This window comes from Pteropus medius, unplaced genomic scaffold (assembly GCF_902729225.1).
Source record: "Pteropus medius unplaced genomic scaffold, Ma_sr-lr_union100, whole genome shotgun sequence".
Taxonomy (NCBI): Eukaryota; Metazoa; Chordata; class Mammalia; order Chiroptera; family Pteropodidae; genus Pteropus; species Pteropus medius.
This window is the reverse complement of record NW_024351073.1, coordinates 11,643,455-11,670,030: the sequence shown is the minus strand read 5'-3', so window position 1 is coordinate 11,670,030 and position 26,576 is coordinate 11,643,455. Positions and strand designations below refer to the sequence as shown.

Below are 26,576 nucleotides of genomic sequence, written 5' to 3'. Positions count from 1 at the left end.
GTCAAGGCTGAACATTATTTTTATTGAGAATATGGAATATACCACTTCAACATCTTATTATTAATATTGCTGTTAAGATATCTGTCATCTTTCTGATGTTTGATCTTTGTATAGGCACATGGATTTAATTTTCTCTGGAAGAATCTTTTGTCCAGATTTCTTAAATTTTATGGTATCATTCCTTGGTATTTTTATAGTTCCATCATAATTGCAAGATACTCACCAGGCCCTTCATTCTGCAATTTCATTTTGCTCTGTTCTGGGACATTCTAATGATTTTTCATTGATATCCAGTCTCCTCTATATTTTCTTGTTCTAGAACTTCTATTATTCAGATATTGTTCCTTATAGTTTATCCCTTTAATTTCATTGATCCTTAAATCAAATTTTCCATTTTTTTGTCTTTTTGCTTTAATTTCTAGGTTATGTTTTTAATATTATTCTCCATGTCATCTATGGAGATTTTTGTATTTGGTATCATATCTTTAAATTACAAGGATGATTTTTTTCTCTGTGAATTAATTTATTTTAAATTTTATATGTGTGTGTGTGTGTGTGTGTGTGTGTGTGTGTGTATTATATCTAGTAGATAGTATCTTCCATAGGTGGCTGCACCAACATTTCCATCCTATATCCTCTTCCAATAACTTGTTACCACCTAATCAACAGAAAGAGCTCAATACTTCTCCTCTGAAATCCCCATCAAAAGGTGGAGTTCAATTCCCTTCCCCTTGAACCTCTTGTGATGGACAAAATATAGCTAAGGTGATGGTGCATGACTTTCAAGACTGGTTCGGAAAAAGTGACGAGACTTCTGCCTTGTGGACGTAAATACTTGGATTATAGCCCTGAGCCACTGTGTAAGCGGTCCAGTTGTTCTGAAGTGATCAGGCTCTGAGGAATCCCATCTAGGCATGGAAGGAGCATGAGAGAAAGAGATAGAGAGAGAGAAAGAGAGAGAGAGAGAGGAAGGGAGAGACAGAGAAGAGAAAGACAGAGAGAGACAGAGAGACAGAGACAGAGACAGAGACAGAGAGACAGAGACACCGAGCCACAGAGAGAAAGAGACACAGAGATACAGACAGAGACAGACAGATGGACAAACAGACAGAGACAGACAGGGAGATTAGGAGAGAGAGAGAGGTGGAGAAACCATAGCAAATGATAAAATTATTGTTTAGTCCAAAGTCGTAAATTGTGTTTGGCAGCGAAGGCTAACCAGAAGAGTAATCTATTTTATTTTTTGAGTATAACAAATACAAATTAATACTGCATTATATATTAGCATATATTTATTTTTGCATACTTGTAGAAATTGGAATTTTTAAATTTTTTCTCTACATATTCTCTAATTTCTTCAAATTGCTTTATTTATTTTTCTCTGATTTATAATAACAGATTTCTTCAAATGGCTTGATTTATAATTTAACTAGATATATAATGTTATGTTCTAAACAATTTTTTCCTCAGAAAATTTTGGAAATTATGCAATTTTTTTCTAAAACCCAATTCTGCTGTTGAAACTTTCTAGTCAGACTCTGATTTTCATTTGATTATCGTACACACACACACACTGGGTATATTTGGACTGACAATCTTGTTCTTGTGGTTTTAAAATCCTGTGAAAATAATTTTAATGTCTTTCCTAAACTTTGGAAAAAATATTGTCATCTAATATTTCATTATCTCTGCATTTTCTGTTCTGATTTTTATCCTTTCAATCTCTCACTCTTCCTCCCTCCCCTCTCTTCCTCTCTCTCTTTGTCTAGGTTTCCTATTAGAAGCTTAGTAGACCTTCTGGATTTCTCTTTGTTTTATCCATATTGCCCCCTTTTTAAATTTGCTTTATGTATCATTTGAAATATTTTTTTCAAATGATTCTTTTTATAAAAATGTCCTACATTTTTTCCGTCCCCTTAGAAGATACGATTTAATTATTCTAAAGTTCTTTACTCTTCTGTGACTTATTTCTTGTTCCCCTGGAGAGTGATGCTCCATTTATTAAATGAGGTTCTTTTTTTGAGCTGTGGGATTTTCTAAAGTGTTAGTGACATTTTGTTATTCTTTTACATTTGTATAAAAAGGTTCATTAAGAGGCTTAAATGACTTTTCTCCTTCCTTGCAAGCCTGACCATTAAGTGAGCATGAGGACTACATGCAGTCCAAATAGGATCATCAAGCAGCCAAGCTGTCCCTAAGCAGTGAATGATGGCATCTGCTAGATTGGCTGCCACACTTCCACAGATTTGCCACAAAAGACACAATGAACCAAAATAGATTTAGACAGTTCATTACTCTAAGCCGAGCAGGCAGCCTAAGCTTCATGTTTGCATCAGTTTCTCTTGCTCTCCAAGTCCCAAGGCAGTGATGTAGCATTGTGAACCCACTGTGCATGAGCTGGTGTCACAGCTAAGAGACGCTGAGCCCAGGAAACTCCTAAGGGAACTTCTAGTATGACTTTCATTTCTCTGGAATGTAAATGAATCTTCATGGGAATTCTACTATCCTGGAATATTGCTGAGCTATTTTCTATTTGTACTATTCTGGACTGTAAATTAGATTAATCTAAGCATATTGGCTGTTAATACCTAGAAGTGACAAAATGTGAGATGTTTATGAAAAATTATCTTCCTACTAGGATAGATTATGTCTATCGAGATCAAGAACTTCAAAATAAACTGAGCAAATGGGCAACGTGAAAATAACAAGGTCCCATATCCACTACAATGCATAGATATTGGTATAGGTAATATACAATTTTGAGAGCCATGATCACTTCTAGGAAGATATTTGATTAAATGTTCTTATGCTGTTAATAAAGGTGGGAGGTAGGAGGTAGAAAGGAGAAGCCAATCAATATAGCTGATTGTTAGGGAGGAAGTAAACTGATCAAAGAGTCTAAATTAAAGTTAAAAATAATACTTTCATCTCAGTTTTCTTCTGTATTACTCTTATTACATCAACTTCAGTCCTGATGGTTGGTATAGCTATCAAAGTCACTCATTCACTTTCAGTTGCCCATACAGTCTTCATAATTTTGTTCATCTGAAGTCCCATCAGTTTGTTCCCTGTGCTTCTAATCTATATGCATCATTTTATTTTCTTTTTTTGTAGGTGGGAAAGGAAATAACCAAGACATTATTAGGCTACTATGTTGAAGGAAACTAACTTTCTTTAAAAAAAAAAATGATGCAATTGTACTGAGTCAAACTGAAATTGTAGCTCTAATTGCTCTACAAATAACTGGTTTAATTTACATTATTAAATAAAATATAACTACGAAGGTTGTATTAGTTTTTATTTTTTGCTGGAGAATTGCCAAATTTCAAGGATATTTAAAATCTAAAGTATGTAATTACTTTGTATAATTAGCAGACCTTATTTATAAAGTTTAATTAAAATCACTAAGTCTAAGGTCCATCCTTACTGAAAAACCTTTTAAAAATCCCTTTACCACTAACGATTAAACAAAGTATTTAAACTAACCATTAAATAGTAATTTATTGGATAATATTTAAAATTTAATGACTATAAGATTGTAAAAAATGGATTTAAAATATTTAAAAACATACTTAATACATCTTTATTAAAAATAGTTTTAAATCTATTTTAACTAATAGAAAATCAAATAATTAAAATTATTATGACAGTATGTGTGACAGCCTATAATAAAGGAAATTAATTGAGCATAACTTATTCTTTTTATTTATACACATTGATAATTATTACACATTTACTTGTTTTCTAGTTATTCACAAATATATTTTTATATATACTCTCACATATTTGAAACCAGATTTAATTTTAATTTGAAACCAAATAAATTTTAATCTCAAAAATGTTTTCATGTTTTTTTGTTTAAATATCATAACTATAAAGTATATTTGAAAGTATTCTTTTCAAGTTTGCTTAGATAATCTCATTTCTGTTGCCTAAATTCTACAAAAAGTGTTGATGTGTGAGGATTGTGCTGATGTGGTGAAGGGGGTGGATGGCTTTCTGTGGTTAATACCGTATTATACAATTCGAAAACAAATAAAAGTGGGATTATAAAAATCATTTCTTTTTTATTATGTATTTACTTCTTACATTTCAATTTATATGCTTTCTATTTACTACTAATATCTTCTTGACAATTTCTTAAGTTGAAATTTTTGAAGATTTTTTGTTTTATTTATAATTTGACATTATTGCTAACTATGAAACGTTTGATATTTTTTCTTCTATTTTAATACCCTTAAATAATGATTCTTATTTTCCTTTGTCATTTTCAATTTGTATCCATTCTGTTTTTAGTGAAATAGAACCAATTTTTGGTTGAAAAAAGGATTCAACATATTTTCATATAATTTCATGCTTAATTTCATTTGTGATCCTTTTCACATAAAAATAAAGACAACACACCATTGAAATTCAATAGCTTAATTTCATTTTTTCAGCTAAGTTGCTTGCTTGCATCTTTTAGTCATTAGTCAAGGGAGAAGAAAATGAGATGAATTTTCATTCAGTTAAAAAAAAAAAGGCTTGAGGTTGCCAATAAGTATCTCTGCCTATGAGAACAAAATACTTCAGCTGCTGTAGCCACTGATGATATTTCAACTAAATCCTCCCTGCTGAATTTAACAATTACTTAAAATTTGATATAGTCACTAAACAAAATAGTATGAATGGAATGGATTGAAGATACAACTAATGATGCAAGTTTTCTCAAGCAGGAATTTAATTTGTTTTTAACTCCATTGAGAAATCATTACAAAAAAATTTATATTTTGCTTAAAACTTTTAACCAACCCCCAAATTCAAGTATTTTAAAACAAGATACAAAGTCTAAAAATAAAATGCTTTTGAGCTTATTAAAATTTTATGTGATATTAAGACAAAGTATATTTTTAAAACAGAGAGTAATAAAATAAGTATATTATAAACCAAAGATTATTTAACTGTTAAAAGTCTATAAGACTTTCAGGAAGTAATGTTGAGAAATACTTATGTTTTGAGGTAAGTGGATCTGTAACTGTGACTGTTTAACACAAAGCTAGTATATTTTATTGTTTCACAATATTTGTTTAAACAGAAATTATATACAGAGTTTACGTAATTAAATTTGTTTAACAGTTTATTATAATAAGCTATGATCAGGATTTGGAATGTTCCAGAATATTCAGAATTTAAATTATTCATCTAGATTATTTATGTTTTTAGCAAGCAAAACCACTATGACAAAATAATGACAAGAAATTAAATAAAGTAATAAAAATTTATTGGGATGGAAATTTTAAAAATCATAATTAATGTAGAAGACTAATTTCAAAAACTATATTTTTATCATCAGTGACCACACTTTATCTGGAAAACTCTATTCAATCACCAAAAGGAATAAGGATATATTTTAATAGATATTAAAATTCATGACCTTCTTCAGGGTATGCTTTTGGGCTTAAAGAAAAAAGAATCAAGACATATAGATGTCAGCATAAAAACTGAAAGAGAAAAAGGATCAGAGAATAAAAAAATCAAAGAATATTGTAAGAAAAGCTATCCAGATCACTAAAATTTATTTCGGTTTGGTTCAACAAACGCTTGCAAAGCATGTACACCATGTTAGAATCAGGTTGTTCAATGATGACTAAGTTTTTGTTTTTACCTTGCTATGACCTGCCAATAAGAAATTTAACATATCAGTTATTGAAATATTCTACAATTATGTATTTTATAGTCCAGTATATGTTTTTACGAGCATATTCTTATTTCATTCAGCCATCTTATTTTGTTATTTTTATAGTGATTTTTAAAAATCCTATTCTTTAAAGGCAAACATTTTCCCTAGGGTGGCATGGTGTGTGTGGGGACGCGGCAGTGGCTAGTATGAATTGTTTTAACTGTTCTCTTTACTAGGACAATTCTTCTCATAAAAACATGCATTTGTTTCTCTATTTTGTTTTATTAGTACACACAAATAATCATGCTGTTAGCAAACAGGTTTCAAGGGAATTATTTTCCCCTTGTTTAGTTGAAATAAACAGGTAAGGAAAATAAGCTGTGATCATTTTACTTTTCGGGCAAATTATCCTACAAATCTGCTTTAGCCAAGTTGTATATCACAGACAATTTTATTAATGAATACACATCTGGTGAAATTTATTAGTTGTTTGTAACATTTTGGGGCTATGAATTTTTGTACATAAACATATGTCTGCGCACAAATGAAACATTCTTAACAAATTACCCCGTTTTAACCAACTGAATGCATACCTACAAAATATGCATAAACTGACGCTAGACCAATGTCCAAATAACAATCCTTTCTCAAGACATTTCACTATTGGACTGATTCACCCTGTGATACTTTTTTTTTTAAATCTTAAACAATGTGTTTATTGGCGGAAAAAAACTTAAAAGGTTTCCGGCTGACTGAAAACATATTCTCTCAGGAAAAATAAAAACAATATGTTCCGATACAAGGAAATTTGTGGTTAAAACATTATCAGAAATGAATGCATCTGACAATAAAAGGGGTTAAAAAAGTAACTGATGAAGTTTAAAGAAAAAAAAGGTTGCAAAATATTTTAAGAACAAAGTCTAAATTTCAAAAGAAAGTAACATTGCAATGTAGTTTAAAATTATTATTCAAAAAATGGAGAATGAGAATTTTTATTTGGAACTCTGGAACTGATTAAAAAGGGAAAAAAAGATCAGTTTATTTTAGAGACCAGATTTCAGTTGATATACTGCTTTAGACCAAACAACAAATTAAACGTATGGCCACACTTTTCATGTTTTGAAGTGTGACTTTTTGATATCTTGCTACTTTCATATCATTGCTCTTACATGACTTACTAGTTTTCATCATTTTATTTCTAAATTTGTGAACATCTGAATATTTGTGTTTTGCCTTTAAATTGACATTTTTGGATGATTTTACACAGCTAATCCATGATCCTCGCTGCTCAACTAAGAGCGAGATGTCCTGACATTCTTCTGATTAAATTAAAGTAAGGTAATTATATTTCATTTGGAAATACTTCTAATTCTATGTGTGCTGCGTGTGTGTGTGTGTAAGCGTGCCGTGTGTGTGTGTGTTTTAATATTCTACACACTTCCTTTGCCTTGCATGTGTCTACAGGAAAATACATTGAGAAGGAAGTCCAACCACCAACACAGCACATGGCTGACATATAATTATTATTTACACTGCCACTTCTATTTCCAGGTAATTCCTTTAGATTCCTCTTTTCATTTATGTGATTAAAACTGCATTGAATTAAATATGCTTTTTGTTAGAAGCCATTGTGTTTTTCACTGATGTGTGCCCTAAATCGTAATAATGTTGTGCATTTAGATGGGGCTTGATAGAGTTTAAGGAGTTTGCATGTTCATCATCTAATTTTGATTTCCAAAATTAAAACTTGCATGAGTAGATGTTATTATTTTCTTTAAAAATATGGAAACTGAGACTCAGAGATTAGGTCATCGTTTCAAAAACTTTGTCTACTAATGTGTGCTGGAGTTGAAACTTCGGGGTTCCTTCTATAAATGGTTGTTGGTATTTTTAAGAGTAAAAGAATTTCAGGTTGAAATGTATAGCTGATAGATTTATGTATTCAATAAGAATGCTACCCACAAAAATAAAATAAAATAAAGAAAAGCTGTGTTTTATCTGTGATTTTTTACATCTATTTACTAATATGCTAGTGTACAATAGTGAAATAATAGAAGTTTTCTCACAAGACAGTACTAGATTTGAATCTTAGCTGCATAATAACTTAATAGCCAAGTAACCGGATATCATAGCTAGCTTCTTTAAGCTTCAGGTTCCTCCTGGTAAAGTAATAATAACAATCTTTGTATTGCAATAGTGCTGTATAAATTACGGCAACTACAGTGCCTCGCAAAAACTGGCATGTATTATGCCCTTAATAAATGGTAACATAATACTTTGATTATTTAATGTTTAAAAGTGTTACATATGTTTTATTTTTATAAATATAGTGCTAATATTATGTTTATATGCATAGCAAACAATATGAATAAAATGAAATACTTATGAAATTTGAAAATTGAAATATCAGGGGATTAACATAAATCTCATACTACATATAAGTTACTTCAGAAATATGTGTTTGGTACAGATTTGCATTTGATCAAAATGGATCATAGACCAAAATGTAAAAGGCAAAACTAAAAACTCCTAGAAAGTAGCAGAGGAGAAAACCTAGAGCTAACCTTGGGTTTGTAAATAATATTTTAGAAACATCAAAGTCATGACCCGTGAAAGAAAAAATTGATAAGCTGGACTTCATTAAAATCAAAATATCCTGCCTTGTAAAAGACAAGAGAATGAGAAGATAGATTACAGATTAGAAGAAAATATTTATAAAGATATTGATAAAGGGCTGTTATCCAAAATATACAAAGAACTCTTAAAATAAATGATAAGAAAACAAACCACCCAATTAAAAAACACTCTAACGACCTTAAGAGATAACTTGCCAAGGAAAATATATGGATGGTAAAAAGCACATAAAAAGATCTTCTACATCATAGGTCATGGGGAAATGCAAATTAAAATAATAATGAGTTACCACTAAGCAACTGTCGAAATGCCCCAAATTTGGAACACTGGCGACACTCTAACTGTTCCTCATTCATTGCCAATGGCAAAGAAAAGAAGTGATAAAAACCCTCATTCATTGCTGGTGGGAATGCAAAATGGTACAGCCATTCGGAAGGCAATTTGGAGGTTTCTTACAAAACTAAACATACTTTTACCATATGATCCAGCAATTGTGTTCCTTGGTATTTACCCAAAGAAGCTTAAAGAACTTAGGACCGCACAATAACCTGCACATGGATATGTATAGCAGTTTTATTTATAACTCGCTGCCAACGTTTAGAAGCAACATAGATGTCTTTCCATAGGTGAATGGATAAATAAAATATTATTTAGTACTAAGAAAGAAATGAACTTGGTAGCTATGAAAAGTCATGGAATAACTTTAAATGCATATCACTAAGTGAAAGAAGCCAATCTGAAAAAGGCTACATAATATTAGATTCTAACTATGTGATATTTTGGGAAAGGTAAAATTATTGTAAAAAGATCATGGTTGGCAGAGATTGGTGTGTGGGGGAAGAGATAAAGAGGTGAATGACAGAGGATTTTAGGGCAGTGAAAATACCTGTAAGAAAATGATAATAGATATATTTTATTATAGCTTTGTTTGAAACCATAGAATATACAATATCAATGGCAACTGTAATGTAACCTTGGCCTCTGAGTGGTTATGATGGTTCAATGTAGATTTATCAGTTCTAACAGTTGTATCACTTTGACTGACGCTGATAACGGGGGAGTCTTTGCATGTGTTGGAGCAGAGAGTATGTGGAAAATATCTGTACCTTCCCTTTAGTTATACTATAACCTAAAACTGCTATTAAAAAATAAAGTCTTAAATTAAATAAATAAACAAGTAATAAATAATTCTACGAGGAAATTATGAGATAAATTTCAGTGGGAAGAAGAAAAAGGCAATACTCTGTACATTTCTAGCAGTGTTATAGAAAGTTTACTGTGAACTTAATTTAAGGTTAATTGGTGACAAACTTCAAACAATCCATCAGTAGTAACCCTATTGCATTCTTCTTTTCCCTTATCTTGCCCTCTGTAATTTATATTACAAAGAAGCCATGGGACAAGGACCATAGTAATTAATTAAAAACAAGGATTCGGAACTTTAGGGGAGGCCAGGGTCAGGTTTCGGTTTCCACTGTGGACCATGCACAGGAATTTAAAAATTAAAACAAGCAAACAAAGTCTAGCTCTTATGGTTGGCCAATTAAATCAAAATCTTTCTGAGTAGGGCTGATGGAAGGTTGTTTGTTATTTCTGTTTTTAATTTGGTAGGTGCATATAATTAAATACTGTGCAACAACTAAATTCAACACTATAGATGCAGAATATTATAAATCTTTAAAATATATATAGTGTTAATAAGAAAAAATGAGAAATTAAATTATTTTAGAAAAATGCCATTCGTGCAAATTTAAAAATATACACTTACATAACTATATTACAATTTTTATAAGGAAACATGCTATACATAAATTACACCTCAGTAATTTAACAAATACTTTTATTGAAGAGATTTATAGAGAAAGGTTAAGTAAGTCAAGAGTTATTATCATACCTTCTTATACCTATCAGTATATTTTTTTGTTTCTTTTTATTAACCACATCAATATAAAATTACAGAATGTAAAGAATGTAATGGTGTCTCAAATTTAATCTCATCAATTACTCTGTTTTTAATTGTGCTGAAACTGGAAACCCAATGATTCAATAATTGACTGTAATCATACTGATAAATTATGGCAGAGCATGAGATTCAAAGTGTCTCATAATATACTCTTCAGAAAAACATCTATAAGACTATCAGGATTAATTATATTTTTATTTTTTTCATTATAAGCAACTTCAAAATCTTATTTTTTATTTATTCTATGAAATTCCTGTGGTTAATATCATACATGATGTAGAAAGGCAGAATAATTTCCCTGTAAGCTCTAAACAAGACAAGATATTCCATTCTCACTATTTCTGTTTACCATAATACTGAAGATCTTAATTGTTGCAATTAGTAAATAAAAATACAATCACAGGTATACTAATTTAAAGGGAGAAATAAGCTCTTTTTTAAAAAATGTATAACACAAACTTATAGAAAGTTGAAACTACAGTATAAGAGTGTTTTCTCAACCATTTGAGAGTAAGTTGTCACCTTATTACACTGTATCATTCCTAAGTTCTTTAGATGGTATTTCCTACCAACAAGTGAATTCTTTTATATAATCTAAAGCCATCTTTTAAAATCACTAATGTGTAGCATTGATGTTATAATTTTCAGGCTCCATTTAAATTTCACCAATTTTTATAATAATAGCTTTTGTCATAAAAGTACGCACCTCAAATCATGTGCTGCATTTAGGCATTAGATTTTTTTTTTAGTATCTCTGCAGCTAGAACAGTTAGTCTTTTCTTAACCTTATGATTTGAACAATGTCAATAATTTAGATGAGTTATTTTATAGTACGTTTGCCTTAATTGCATATTTTTAGTTTTAATTTTTAATATAAGCAACTTCAAGATACTTTCTTAAAATTAGGCTTGTTGTGAAATACATATATATATATATATATACACATAAATAGATAGAGAATAGAAATCAAAGAAAAATAATGTATTGACCATATAACCTCTATAGAGGAATATAAGGCATAAAAAAGTATTCTTAATTTGCATTAAAATCATTCAAAATTAAGTAATTTTAAATAAATATTCCGATTTAAAAATGGACAAAGCACTTGAATAGACATTTCTCCCAAGAACATAGAGGAATAGACAATAAGGCCCTGAAAAGATGTTCCGCATCTGTAGTCCTCAGGGCAAATCAAAACCACAATGAGATCCCATTATGATGCCTATTATCAATGAAACAAAAAAAGAAAAATGTTGGCCAGATGTGGAGAAATTGGAACTTTTTTGTATTGCTGGTAGGAATGTAAAATGGTGCAGCCACTCTAGAAAACAGCATGGTGGTTCCTCAAAAAATGTAAATATAAAATTATTATAATACAGAAATTCCATATCTGGGTATATACATAAGAGAATTGAAAGCAGAGACTCGAACATATATTTGTACAGTGTTTACAGCACCATTATTCACAGTGGCCAAAAGTAATAACAACCCAAATGTCTATTGACAGGTGAACGGATAAAAAAAATATAATACATACGTACAAAACTATTATTCAGCCTTAAAAGGTAATGGATTCCTGATACATATTACGATATGAATGAACCTTGAAAATATTATGTTAAGTTAAATAAGCCAGGCAAAAAAAAGAGACAAATATTGTGTGATTCCACTTCTTTGAGGTACCTAAAACAGGCAAAGTCATAGAAGCAGAAAATAGAATAGTATTCGCTAGGGACTCGGAAAAGAGAGGAAAGGGAAGTTACTGTTCAATGGATATAGAATTTCAATTTGGGATGATGAAAATGCTCTGGAGATAGATGGGATTGATAGTTACACAATGATGTGTATATACTTAATGCCACTAAATTGGATGCTTAAAAATGGTTAAAATGATACATTTTATGTTATATATATTTTACCACAATGAAAGAAATAATTTTAGAAACATCATTGCATACTAATTTTAATACACACAATGTGTAATGCCTTTTATACATATGCTAAAATAAATGCTATAAATGCATGCTTCTAAAGATCCATTGAGATATTTCAAAAATAATTTCTATTGTAAGATTTCCCTCAGAAACATTAATGTAATTTCTAAAACAATTCGTGTAAGTTTATGTTATTTTAAATGACTCCATATTTTTTCTTAAATAATTCATTTTTTACAAAATTTTAGTAGACTTGGTAAATTTAATTCAAAATATATGTTTTTTTTAAACTTATACACTTTTGATAAGATATAGTTCTCTGTGTATCTGTGTGAGCAAGTGTGTTTTCCTTGAGAATTATTTCTGTCTGGAAATGTTCCGGTTTTCTATTGCACTGAGATCCATTATTTCCTTAGAGATATTAATCTGTAGGAACTTTTTCGTATAATTTTAAAAGTGATAAAATATTTCTGTTCAATTTTGTTTGAACTGAAAACAATAAGGTAAAATATTTATCTGTGGTTTGTACATAGTTTCTGCCCACAGCTCACTCTGGAAAAACAGAACATTGTTGCAGCTGTGTGAAATCCCCTTCACGGATTACCTCAACTTCAGAGAGCTGCCTTACCCAGGTCACTATTTCTGAAAGAAAGCTCCATCTAGAATCGGAAGGAGTTAGAGGTGTAAGGGTCTGGCTGTCAATTCAATGAAAGATTCTGATGGAGTATTTAAGCTCCAGAGAACCCACAAGATAGGCTTAGGCTGTAGGACCTGCATCGCTGACCAACTAACTTTCTCTTTTTCCAGTTCTAATTCTTATATCTCCCTTCTACAGGTGTGCATGCCAAGGAACTCCCTAATATATATTCTAAAAGGCTGTATCATATAACAGAGAATATATGCTATTTGCTTGTTATCTGATGACTGAAAAGAATTTATACTAGTAAAATGCTCTCTGTATTTCTATCTATTCAGATCTCAAGCTTTAAAAACTGTCTCTAGAATAGCTGGAAAATATCCACTTACTATACTTTGGGGATTCACATTTTTAATCAAATTTGCTTTGGCATCATTTAAATTTTACCAATTAGGCTCAAACTATGTTTGGGAATACTTTGAAATCATTTTGGTTTTTCAAAGGAAGTTATTACCTGCCTAGATGCACTATAGTGTGAGATGAAGAATGTATTAGTAGCCTCTCGTTTTGAAGTCCTGCTGGTTTATTACCTATTTAAATAAAGATTTGTTCCTGATAGCTTTTTCAAAATCCGACCTGAAGAAAGAAGAGAAACAGTGTCCATTAACACATTCCTTCTTTTAAAAGCCACATGTTACTCAAAATGGAATTTTGCATCAATAAAGATCCCAATTAAACGTTTTAGGAAGAACCAACTCTCACTTTATTGTGGCATCCATCATAACCAACATCTCAGTAGTCAGTTGTGGATTGTATATAGAGGGTAAATATACTGATGACTGATATACTTCAGTTCATTTTAATAGTGAGGTTCATGAAGAACCTCGAAGATTGTAGAGACAATGGGAAAAAATGTTAAGAAGTGGGAAAAATTTTTCAAAAATAGAATGTAAAAGACTATAGGATCAGCTTCAATTAAGAAGATATCGATTAATGCTAAAAGCTACAGGGGTCAGCAGTAAGAAAATGCCTCAGAAAGAGGAATATATGAGGAAACGTGTGACAGGAAAATAAATTAAGTCAGGGGTGAGGAAGCATTATTATCCAGTTTTGAGTCAAGGTCAGTACAAGAGCAATGAAATAATGAAGAAATCCATGAGAACTGAAGTTAAGACAGTGGTTAGAGTAGCAAGGACATAAGAAGAAATTACAAATTTTGAGTATTTACAATATACCAGAAACATACTTAGGCATTTCACAAATTATTCTATTCTAGCAATATCTTCATGAAAAAAAAATGCTGAGCTACAGTGGTGACTTGGAAAATCATTAACAGCTATCTCTTCAGGGTAGGAGTCCTGATTTGCAGAGTCTGCCAATTCCTGTGGTATAACTATCATGCCATGCTCATTTTAAAACTACCACCATGGCATCAACTGGCATGCAACCATCTTGAAAAATTAACAATGCACTCTTGCAAGCTGGCCGACTGTCAGCTGATATCTCAATAGCAACAATCTATTAATGATTTGAGTGGCTGCCATTCTAATATTCTACATCTACTAAGATTAATTTTTTAACATAAGGCCAAACATATCTTCAGATAAAGCTGAAGATATCATCACCAGCATATATACTAATAAACATATCTATTTCATAACAAAGACAAGTGGTCCCTCATTGAATGTCTGAGATGTAAAAAGAAATAAGAGAAAGCCTGGCAATCCAGATGCAGAGAGTTCATTTGTGACTCACAATTCTATATCTCTGATCTGCTGGACTCAGGATAAGCAAACACATATGAACTAAATTTGGTGTTAGATTTCACTGCTGGCTTGGAAATAGTGACAGAATGGGTGTCAAGAAAAATTGAAAAGCTCAGTTGTCTTGGAGCTTTTTGGGGATATTTGGAAGAGACTCTACTTAACTGTGAAGTTTAGTGATGCAATTCAATTTAAGCAGCAGCCAAAATAGCAAATGTTCCTTTAGAAAAATTTCTATAATAGTACACATTTTTACAGCTCAACTTCTTACTTGATAAAATAATTTTAATCCTGGGCTGAGATTTAACATCTTAATTTAAAATTCTGAATTAATAGTTTTATGTAATCTATAAATGTATAAAGTATAGTTTAAAATGTGAAGTTAGTAAAAGAATTTTATTAAAGAGGAAATCTAAAATTTATATAAAATACCCTTTGCCTACTGTGGATTAGTGTTCTAAGGAGAGAATCAAAAGTTTATATATTATATTCCAACAAAATTACTGCTCCCTTTCCTATATGTAGTCCATCTACGTGGAAACATATATTTTCTTTATTTTAACTTTTAATTATAATTACCAGATGCCATGAAATGCAGTTTTCTAATTAGCAACATAATAATAATGTAATAAATAATATTCTTTAGTAAAAATGATGTAGAAATTTAACTTATGTGAATATTTAAGTATTCACTTCAGAAAATTTATTTAAACGCTCCCTCTTCTACTTATGCTTTAATAAGAAGCAACTGAGAATTTAAATATATGAACATATACCAAGTATGACACATTAATGAGCAAACACAGCAAGATACATCACACTTTTTCATTTTCCTTACTAAAAAGAACATTATTCTTCGGTACGATGAGGACAGAACTTAATTGAATATATAATTATATATTGTCTCTGAAAAAGAAAATAAGAGGGCTTTGGTAGAAATTTATAATACCATAATAATTATTTCACAGGTTTCATTGCCATTAAACACACACCTGTTACTGATAAATTATATAGAGACTCTGCAGAGCAAGTTTATGTGAGATTTAATATATTTTTCATCAATAGAGATTTCTTTTGAGTTTTTGCTAAGTCAGCTAGCTACTCAAATTTCACATAACCTTCATTATAAAATGATTAATTTCCTAAAAGTTCTATATTTGAAAAATGATGGATTAAGTTGTAGATTAAATTTTTATTTGAATTTGAATAATTTACAATAATAGGTAAAGTTTTTCAAAACTTATTTGGCACAGAAAAAAATTTGAGTCATTTTGTATTATCATTCTGCTCTTATAATTAAAGTCCTTCTATGTAATTCCAACTATTACTAGTCCTTGTCAATTCATTGGCCTAAAAACAAAGAAACAGTAGCTTTTAGAAAATAAATCCACAATTATCTTTTTATCTAAAACACAGTCCAATAAAAGTAAATTCAAGGGACATATAAAGAGGTGAATTTTAAAAGATGCTATGTAACAAACTAAAATAAAAACGGAAAAAAGAGATGAGGAAGCTTCTGCGGGGGTGTAGTAAAATGGTGACTATGAGAGAAATATACAAAAAAATTAGGCTGTGGAGGGTAAAGGAAAGATGACAACACACAGTATGATGGGCTAGTAAGTCGCTAGAGTGTAGAATGAGCAGAGTGTAGTTATATTTTTAGGTATTGAATGTGTATTATTGTGTCATGAAGGTCGTAAATGAACTTGTCACATATATACATGAATAACTTTGATATTTGATAGCATATTATATAAATAACTTCATAGAAGAGTTTAGTAAATATGTGTTACCACTACTATCAGTAAGAACCTATAAATAAAAGAATGAATGTGGGTGTCATTTATAAATGAGCATTCCTTATTTAATTTCCTTTATGTTGGGTTTTTAAAATAAGCAACACTTGACAGTAGACATTTTGTTTTAAAATGCTAATAGGGAGCCTATTTCCCATAATTTTAACTGGGAAAAATATAATGAATACACATTGAAACCAACTCTGTTTCTAAAAAATAACTAAGACAGTAAAATCTCTGTATATGATTAACATGCTACATAGTATGTAAAACGCTTCAATTATTATTACCCAATAACTTAAAGTTTAAGGGGAATTAGCATGGTTTCTCTAAGTGCTTACAAAATCTTAGTTGCACATTCTTTTTGACAGACTTTGTTATCTTGAAACCATCTGTGGGTGGTTTTGAAGTTCTACCAAGTATATCTGGAATGCAGCTCAAGATCATCCTAAATATTGTTGTGTTAAAATATTATAGTGAGCTTTGAGGATGTAAGCATATTTTCCCTATATCACTGCTGACTAAAATGTCATTGTATTGGAAGACACAAACATTGTTATGCATTTTGAGAATTAAATCAAGAGGTGGTCTGCCTAGAAAACATCAGGGTTCTGCAGGGCATGCTTTTATTTAAAAATGCTATAATTACTCCTTACATGAGAATTAGTATAAAAAGTCCCTGCAAACGCTCATGCTGTTCACCTTATTTTGTGGTGTTTACCTACCAGGGAATAATGTTTATATTCATCTCAATGTTCAAATGTCCCCTCATCAGGAAGGTTTTGGTAACCATTTCATCTCAAGGAGTCTCGCCATCCTCTAACACATCATCCTTCAAAGACTTTTTCTAACTAAAATTATCTACCATATTTGTTTCATGCTCCATCCTTTTTATAGCTGCACTTAATAAGGTTCAGATAGAAAATAACTGTATACCAACACCCTCCCACTCCCATTCCACCATGAAAGTTAGGTTTATATATATTGAGCAGTTAAATGTTTTCTTGTTGTTATTTGTTTTCTTAGGGTTTTTGTTTGTTTGGTCATGTTTGGATTTTTTTTTTAAGTCACTTTTATGGAAAAGACAAGAAAGGAATAAAATGTACTACTGCCACCAAGGATACTGGAAGGCTAAAGAGAAGTCTACATTAACCTCAGTACTGCATGCAGAGGCCAATTTACAGGTACAAAGAAACACTGCTCAAAATTGGCACTGCCTAGCAATTATCTCTAAAACACCCAGAAAATAGATTGAAATGCCCAGTTGGAATGGTCCTGTATCTTGCAATTTAAGACTAAAATATCTAGTTCTTTCAAAAAAGGATTAAACATAAGCTTAACACTTATTCTAAAATTTAAAAAGCTTTTGTCTCTTTTGTCATTATGGCCACATTAAACATAAATGTATTTAAACAGCATTAGGAAAGCACTTATTGCTAAGAACATAATAATACTAGACTCCGTTCAAATTTACTGGCATATCTCACATAGGTCAAATACGAAACAATGTCAAGGCTGCTACATTAACCTGCAAAAAATCACAGAAAAAAAACAAAACACAAAATGAGCAAGTACAAATGTTGTCTTAATTTGACTACATGTAGGAAGCAAATCTCTTTTTAAAAACTGTCTTTTTTAAACTATATATTTCTAGTCAGAACATCTAAAGTGAAAACACTGAAATACTACATGGGGATACAGTTACTAGTATTGTAATAACTATGTGAGTACCAAATTTATCAGGATGATCACTTCATAAGTTATATAAATGTCTAATCACTGCGTTGTACACCTGGAATTAATATAAAATTGTATGTCAACTATAATGGAGAAAAATAAAAATACAAAAATTTTTTTAAAAAGTATTTTATTTTTGTTTAAAACAGTTTGGTTGTCTGTGGGTGAAACTATTTTTGTTTTTATAAACTATATTTTTAGTGTTTTGAAATAAGTAATTTTTAGAAAACAAATGAAATATCTGACAAAGAAAGTTCCACTTAATAAAATTTAAGCTAGAAAGGTAAATTTTTGTCTACAAATTGCCTTGAATCTTTTATAAGAGGCTAACCTTAAATAAACATTGGTCTTGCAATCAAAACACCAAAATAATAATAATAACAATAACAATAATAATAATAATAAAAGGAAGAAAGAAAGAAAAAGAAAAAAACTGAAATATTGAAATAATGATTCAAGATAATAAAATAGAACTTATTATCCAGGTGATTTTGCATATGCCTTTTGCTGTAGTCATAAGTTTTAAATCTCTTGGTTGAGAAACCACAATCATGTGACTAATTTGTACTTTATAGTTTTGGGGGTGTTTGTATTTGTTTAAATATGAAATCCACCATACCACCGCTTCTAAGATCAGAACTACAACTACAGATACATTAAATTGAGCAGTATTGCATATTGGAACTTGTATGTGCTTTATTATTTTGTAACAGAGACCACATATGGATTATTAACTTTTCTTTTCTTTAAAGAAGACATGCCAGTATGTCCTAGAACCTAGTGCACTTAAATTTATATAAAGTAACTTGCACTTAACCCCATTTGAAAAGTTGCTTTTTTGTTTCCAGCTTACATTGATTGCAACAACATTTACTAATTTGGCTTTCTCATTTAAATTGTTTTGAGCTAATCAAAAACCTAGATCATTATTGTTCAATGTGGTAGAATCATTATTAATTCATGTATTTTGTGTTCAGTTTTGTCTTCTGGGGAGACACACCACTTGTCCATTTACTGTGTACCACTTAATGTTTATATGAGAAAGCAAAATATTTCAACTCTGTAGTTAAGATAACAAATATTTCTTGCTGTTTCTAGAAGGATTTTTTTTTAATTGTAATGGCTGAGCAAATATTAAAAATTGTTAATATGCAGCCATACATTGAAGATGCCTGAGTTTTTAGGGGATAGGAGATTAGGTGTCCCCCCATGCACTAGAAAATAAGATATCTTGGTTCCAAAATATTATTGATGTTGAATTAATTTGGTAGTCTAGCTACACACACATAGACACTCAAGCAATTGCATGGTAGCATGTATATAACTATCTTTTGAGCTCTATTGAAGTGCTAAAATATTTTCTCCCACTCAAATCTGCTGTTTAAAGTATCCTGAAAAATCTTACTGGTTTAAAATCAGATTCCTCACCAGCCTCTCTCTTAAAACTACATTGAGCTGTATCGCCAGCTGAAGGCACTTTTTAGACTAAATATAAATCTGATTTTTTAAAATTATTTTTTTACTTTAATAGTATGTTAGTGTAAGATTGAGAACCTTTGAAGAATGGATAATCCTGATAAGAATGTAGGCCTCAGATATTTTTAATCAATCAAAACAAAGCAGTTTTTCAAAAATAATTTAAAATCAGAAACACAAGTGGGTGGCACTGGCTTAATGCTGTTAATGTTTCTAAAAGTTTCTATGTTTAGATTATATACCTGATTCATATTAAAATACCTCTAATTAGCACTATTTTCTAGAAAATCTGACTTCATTAAATATTTTTGTATTTTACACGAGCAAGTTTATATATGGTATTTACATCATTATTTCTTATAGCCACACGTTCTTTGTACCTTTTGTAGTTTTATTTGCTTTACTGAGTTTACACCTTATGGTCTAACATTCTATATGGTTCTGGGTGTTTCTCATGTTTTAGTATTTGTATAAAGAAACAGGTCCATGTAAAAGTTTAAACAACTAATTGATGTATGGTATTTCTCTTTAGATATTTGCTTGTCTATTTGCTCAACATATTGTTTCTAAAATAAACAATAAAGATTCTCTTATTTCTTAAGGAAAAAAAAAAGTCACCTGAGAATTTTTAGTATCAAGAACATTACAGTTTTTAAAACGTCCGAAAGAATGTTTCCAACTCTCTGATCTTTCATGGAATGTGATGTTTCTCCAAATGCTCACTTGAGATCTAGTTCATCCTGGGAAGCCTACAGTGGAGAGGTCAGGACAGGGTCTTCTCTCCGTCTTGGTTCCAACTACTTCTCACCCTGCTGTAGCAAGGTTTGACTTGATTGTACCCTATTATTATTAAGAGCAAAAGGGACACAACTCTAATACTGTGGATGCAGTTGGTTTTTCGGAGGTTCATGAATATTTAAAGTTGGATTATTCTCTCATGGATCACATTTTTTTAGTTTCTGGGAGATCGCTCTTCTAGAAACTTCCAATGATCACTTCTTTATGAAGCATTGCACATCAAAAACTCCTTCCAAAAAAATAAATGAATAAATAAAAAAATAAAAGTATATGCCTTGACTTTCCAATCTCGACATTTAATAACATTAATTCACGTAATGCGAATTCCAAAACTACTTTATTTCCACCTTATTTACAAGTATCACTGAGCTGGAACATGGAAGATTTGACACTTATTGTTTTGTTCTTGGCTTCTAAAGCCTGTGGTATATCTGAGACACAGCCCTAAACTTCCTGTTACTCTTATTTATTATTTTCTCCTTCTTTTAAAGGCAGACACTTTATGAATAAAGAAATTATATTTTCACCACTGTATACTTAATAATATCAGAGTAGTACCTGGAAACTCCTCTAGATTATTTATTGAGAGATAAATAATTTATTGACAGCAGCTGTATGTAGCCCACAAGTCTACAGAAAAAGATGATCAAGAAGCCAAATTTAAGCCCTAAGGATTAAACCGAACATGAAGAATAGGCCTTGAGAGAAAGCTAAGCTGGATCAAGCACTAATGGCAACGAAGAAGGGAAGAAACATGACAGCAGATTTAGAAGAACCCAGAAAGAAATAAAATAAAAATTAAGCTCTTCAGGAAAATGTAGAAGACTCTAGCAAACTAAGGAGGTCTAGGGTGGATTTTCTCAATCTTGGCACTGCTGACATTGAGAACTGAATAATTCTACAGGAATCTGCCTTGTGCATTTTAGGAACTTTAACAACAATATCTCTGGCCTCTGCCAACAAGATGCTGGTAGTGCTCCACCTGCACAAGTGGTGATAACTAAAAATGTCTCCACATGTAGATGAATGTCCCCTGGATAGCAAAATTGGCCCCAGTTAGACACTGACCTAAGGTATTCTGAATTTATCATTCTCATAAGACAGTACTAAAGATATAGAGTTGAGATAGATCAGCAAAATATAGGACTCATTCCATTATTTTCAATAATGAGGCAGTTTAGAGTAAGAAAGTACAAAATATTTAAAACAACATTTAAATATTTAAAAGTAAGATGACCAGTAAGATGCTTGTACAAACAAAAGCAGTTGGTTCTAAAGAGAATAAGCTTGTTAGAAAGAGAGAGAAACTGTCATCAGCTACTCAAGAAGGAGCGTGAAGGTGGATCTTGAGTTATAAATTATGAAAGGACAAAGCCATGGTAAACTAGGGGGAACCATGTGCCTCTGAATCAAAGGGGAGCTCAGGTAATCATCTGAGGAAAAGAGAATTTTAAATATCTATAGTATTCTTGATCTGCTAAAATAAAAAGCAAATATTATTTTTCTACATGTTGAAAGTCATTAATTCTTCATGGAAAGAGATAGGAAATTAAAAAGTAATTTAACATAGTTTTTGTTTCTTAAGAATGTTAAGCAACTGAGAACTCAAAAATACAAACAACAATTTAAGAGTTTATATGCTATATGTATTTTGTACTTAGAGAAAGATGGTGTCAATGAGATACGGTTAGGTCTTAATGGCTTGCAGGCCCCAAGAATGTCTTTCATGTCTCTGGATGGTATATGTTCTCATTGTGTCAAGAATATATAGATAGTTATCCTGGTTATTTAAAAAAAATAAATTATTATGTTTTTACTTCCCAGAGCAAATTAATTTACTATGCTGACTCAGAATCAGGTTTATCGTTGCCGAATTATGTTATTAATTTTGGGGTGTTTGGGGATTTTTCTCAATTTCTGGTTTTGATTAAAAATCTATTTTTAACATGCTTTTCTCTACTTGAGAATAATTATTACATAAAATACAGAGAAAGTTTGTGTAGTAAATAAAATTAGCAATTCTCTTAAAACTTTATATTTGTTATAGCTAAAAGTAAATTCAAGACTTTAATGTCATTATTTATTTTATTTGAATATTTAGAAGCCTAGAAATTTAAAATGATCTGTCCAGGGCAACTGACTCAGGCAATGGGAACCAATGGTTAGAAGCTAAATGTAAAAATACATTAAACTAATAAAAAATAGTTCATAATCACAATGTTTCTCAAATTTTAAACAGCAAAATTTGAATATCTTTATAGAAGGTTTGCAATATAAAAGCAACAAAGTGTAAAAGTGGATTACTTGAAGTTCAGTGTTTAAAACCCTTTGCTAAGGATGGTGATAAATGAGGAGTAGGTATCTTCTTGTATGTAGAAAATTTTTAAAAGGTCAATATTGTGATTATCTTGCTAAAAATAAAAGGAGATCTTAAACCTAATATATTTGGTTTAGAATGTATTTTATAGAATTATTTAGATGAAAATGCTTCTTATTCATTGTGAGCTTAAGAAAAATGCTTTGAGTTCATTATTGGTTGGATTGGTATCTTAGTGGTTGGTATTGGTATCTTGGTATTCAGAGTTGTGATGGTGACAAGTTCCTAGGCTTCTTCTTTGTCTCTATCTCGCTCTTTATTTCTTCTTTTTTTTTCTAAATGGATTTTTAAATACTCATACTGTGCATTTAATATGATGCAATCATATTAAAAAGAAATCTCTCTATATAAATATATGTGTTAAATATATATAAAAGTTAGTTAATTTAACCATTGAGAAAATTAGTGGCAGAAACAAGGTTATGTCCTTGGTCTTCTGATTGGCAGTTATACACTTTTTCTAAGGTTCCCTCAGCTTAACTCAATGAGAAATCAAGGTGTTTTTTCCCTTTGTTTTAACTCTTAAAACAGTAATGGGTTTTCTTCTGAGAAGTTATATGCCATTCATTCTTAATAGGATTTGGTTGGCTAATTGGTATTTTGAAATTTTTCTCCCTCTTCATGCAATTGCTTTTTAGTCCTGTCCTCACTCCAACAGTATAATTCTCTCCACTATCCCTATTGTGAGCTCCCAATATATTTCTCATTACAATGGAGTGTTACCACTATATTCCTATATGTAAATGGGACATGTATTACTCCTATGCCTAAACTAACCTAGAGACATTGAATCACTTACCATCAATATCACAATCCTACTCTAAAAGAAGTAAAAAGTGGAAGTAAAATTTCTTAAAGAAGGAAGAATATGTAACAAATTCATTATAAGTAATGTTGGAAAAAATATTCAGCGTATTTTAAAATTTTTGTACTTTACAAAGAAAAAGTATCTTAGCCTCAGCTTAAGTTTATTGCAATGTATTTTTATTGAAATAGTCTATATTGCATGTTGCTTTTCTGGCATATACAAATTTATATATCAAAAATAAGGTTTTTAATTGTGAAAGTTATTAATGCAATAAAAATACTTAATAATAAGTAATTAATAGAGGTATATTTTATACTATAGACAAGGGAGATTTTAAAATAGTTATTCATAGGTCATGACATGAATAAATGATAGAAATACAAAATGAATTTGAAATATAAGCTAAAAATAGACACCATGTACATTAGAAGTAAACTCAGAGTTACAGCATCTAATATATTTCTGTTAATCCAGTAGGTAAGCACATACTCTACAGAAAAGAACTGGTGAAACCATGTCATAAATTATGCCTGTGCCCATTTAGATTTTCTGATTTGCTTTTATAGAGCAGAGTAAGGAAGAATAAAGTTTGAGTTGTCTATCAAGATGCATATATCTGAAGTATTTACCAGCTTTAATTGCTTATAGTGATTTAAAATTCTAGACTAGTTTTTCCTACCAAAGAACCAACTGGTATCAGATGACTCTGGGAATTAAATTCAATACAAATCAGGTCAATTTAATCAACTAAATATTAAGCTCTTCTCTAAGAGCTAGAAACAAAAAGCAATATAAAGTTCTTGATTTCAATGTATCATATTCTTTGGAGAGAGAACAAATGAAAATACCTAAGAAGCAGCTTGTTCATCATGAGAGAGTACATAATGTAAGGATAATTAAATTTACTATCATTTATTAAATCCTCATTAAGTACTAGATGAAGGAAAATAGATACAAAGAAGCAAATAACTGCTATGTCCAGGAAGAACCAAAAAAATATTTATAGTTTCTATGGTTCAGGTTTCTATTATTATATTTTCATGTGATTGGTTTCATAAACTAAAATTTGTCTATTGCAGCAACCATAAAATTTACCTGAACTTTCTGATCATTCAATCAGATGAGGCCTGTGATAAGTCTGCTTCTGTGTGATTTCTATAAATATTGCTCAGGTTGCTGTTTCTTTTCCTTCCCTTTCTACTCAACATGACATTTAATTTTTAATGTCACCTTTCCCATATTGCCAGACATTTTTAAAAAAACTGAAATAATTAGAACTTAAAAAAACATATCAAAGTGCTTTAAAATCAATGAACATGTATTCTCTCAAAAATAATTTTTCTTACAACAAAAATTTTTAGCACTTAATAATTTGGATGAAGCTATTAAAGTGTAGGTTAATGCAAAGGTCACCAACACGATAATGTATCCATCATAATTTTATAGTGTTAACATATGACACATTAGCATGTGATTATATGTTTTCCTTTTGATAGTGTGTTTAACCTCTCTTTTTTCCTTGACATATTTTCATAGACTGTCTATAAAAATAGCAACCCTAACTATTAAAATGAATTCTTTCTTAAGACATGATCTAACTTCAATTAGATTCAAATAGTGACAAGAAAGAAAATTGGAAATTAATATAATGCAGTATATAAAAGCATTTACTGTTACAGTAATGGTATGTCACATTTCTCATTCCATTCCCAACCACAACTAATTTTCCTTGCTATCTTTTATAATCAAATAGAATAAATAACTTGTCTTTGTCCACATCATATCACAATAAGTAAACTACTTTTACCTGCCTGCCTTCCTATTTATTTTTCCCTTACATAAATGTATCCATTGTGGGATTTAAGAAAAATAAATAACACACATATCTGGAATGTTTTTTTTTTAATAAATAAGCAAATTTTTTTGGCCTTAGGTCATATTTTTAATGACATTTGCTTTCTCATTCTGTAGAATATTAAACAACTTTTAAACATGTATTTTATTCCTTATTGAGGTCAACAGCAATGTGAACAGTAAATGTAATTCATATATTATTTGTATATGCATTGTCATTTAATTGACTATAATGACATACAGTTTTCTCACTATCATTGATTTCTAACTTTAAATTCTAAAATTGCAACTTTTAGTACTTCTTTAATCCATGAGTTAGTAGACAGAATTAATTCTGGTAAATGAATTCCTATCTTTATCATGCTATATTCATTCACTCCATAGTTTTTTAAAATTATAATTTGTATTCCATAAACAAAAATTGCTTTAGGAATATTTGGAAAATCAAATTAATAAAGACCGATGGCCTTAATGATCTTCGAATTGTCTAAGACATATAAGGAAAGAATCTAAATATTTGCCATTTTCGTGCAGACTTACCTTTCCAACGTATTGATAATCAGATCCTGTATATTCCTCCAATAAGAAAAATTGATTCCACATCCAACCACGTTTTTGACGATGTAGAATTTTGCCATCACTCCTAGGTACGCGTGGGCCTAAAATTCTTTGCTGAGGCACAGGAGTCCTTCTGAACATTATCTCTGGAGAACAGAAATGTGGCAGGCATACCCAGAGTAGAAACAGTAGCAAAAATTGATATATTGTCATAGTTCACTTCTTGAAAATTCTCAGTGTGGATGAAGAGAAAGCAGTCTATTTTATTGCGTTGAATTTTACTGTGTTTCAACTGGTTTCCAACATTTCATCAATATTTTGGACATGTTTCCAAAAGCTTCAAAAAAATAAAAATAAAAAAAGTCAGTTGATAACATCAGGAATGTTACCTGCCACTTTAAATTTAATGTGATGAAGACTAATTAATACTAGCAACCAAAATATTTACTTTCCCTCTTTTATATAAAATAATGATTAGTTTTAGGAAACATTAGTTGTCTAATAACATGTCTACAATTGAAGAAAAGATAATGGTAAATAATTTCTTTCAAATACATTCTAAAGAAGAAACGCATTAAGCTT

General features: G+C 30.4%; 1 protein-coding gene across 1 annotated transcript in view; it reads right to left on the bottom strand.

Annotated features, from left to right (window-relative positions):
• The window catches only part of LOC120586237 (cadherin-10), a 135,056-nt gene that overhangs the window by 52,074 nt on the left and 56,406 nt on the right, over positions 1-26,576 (bottom strand). Inside the window, exon 2 of the mRNA XM_039842740.1 lies at positions 25,977-26,331. Within this exon, the coding sequence (XP_039698674.1) occupies positions 25,977-26,207 (231 nt within the window). The 5' untranslated portion in view covers positions 26,208-26,331. The remainder of the gene's footprint in view (positions 1-25,976; positions 26,332-26,576) is intronic.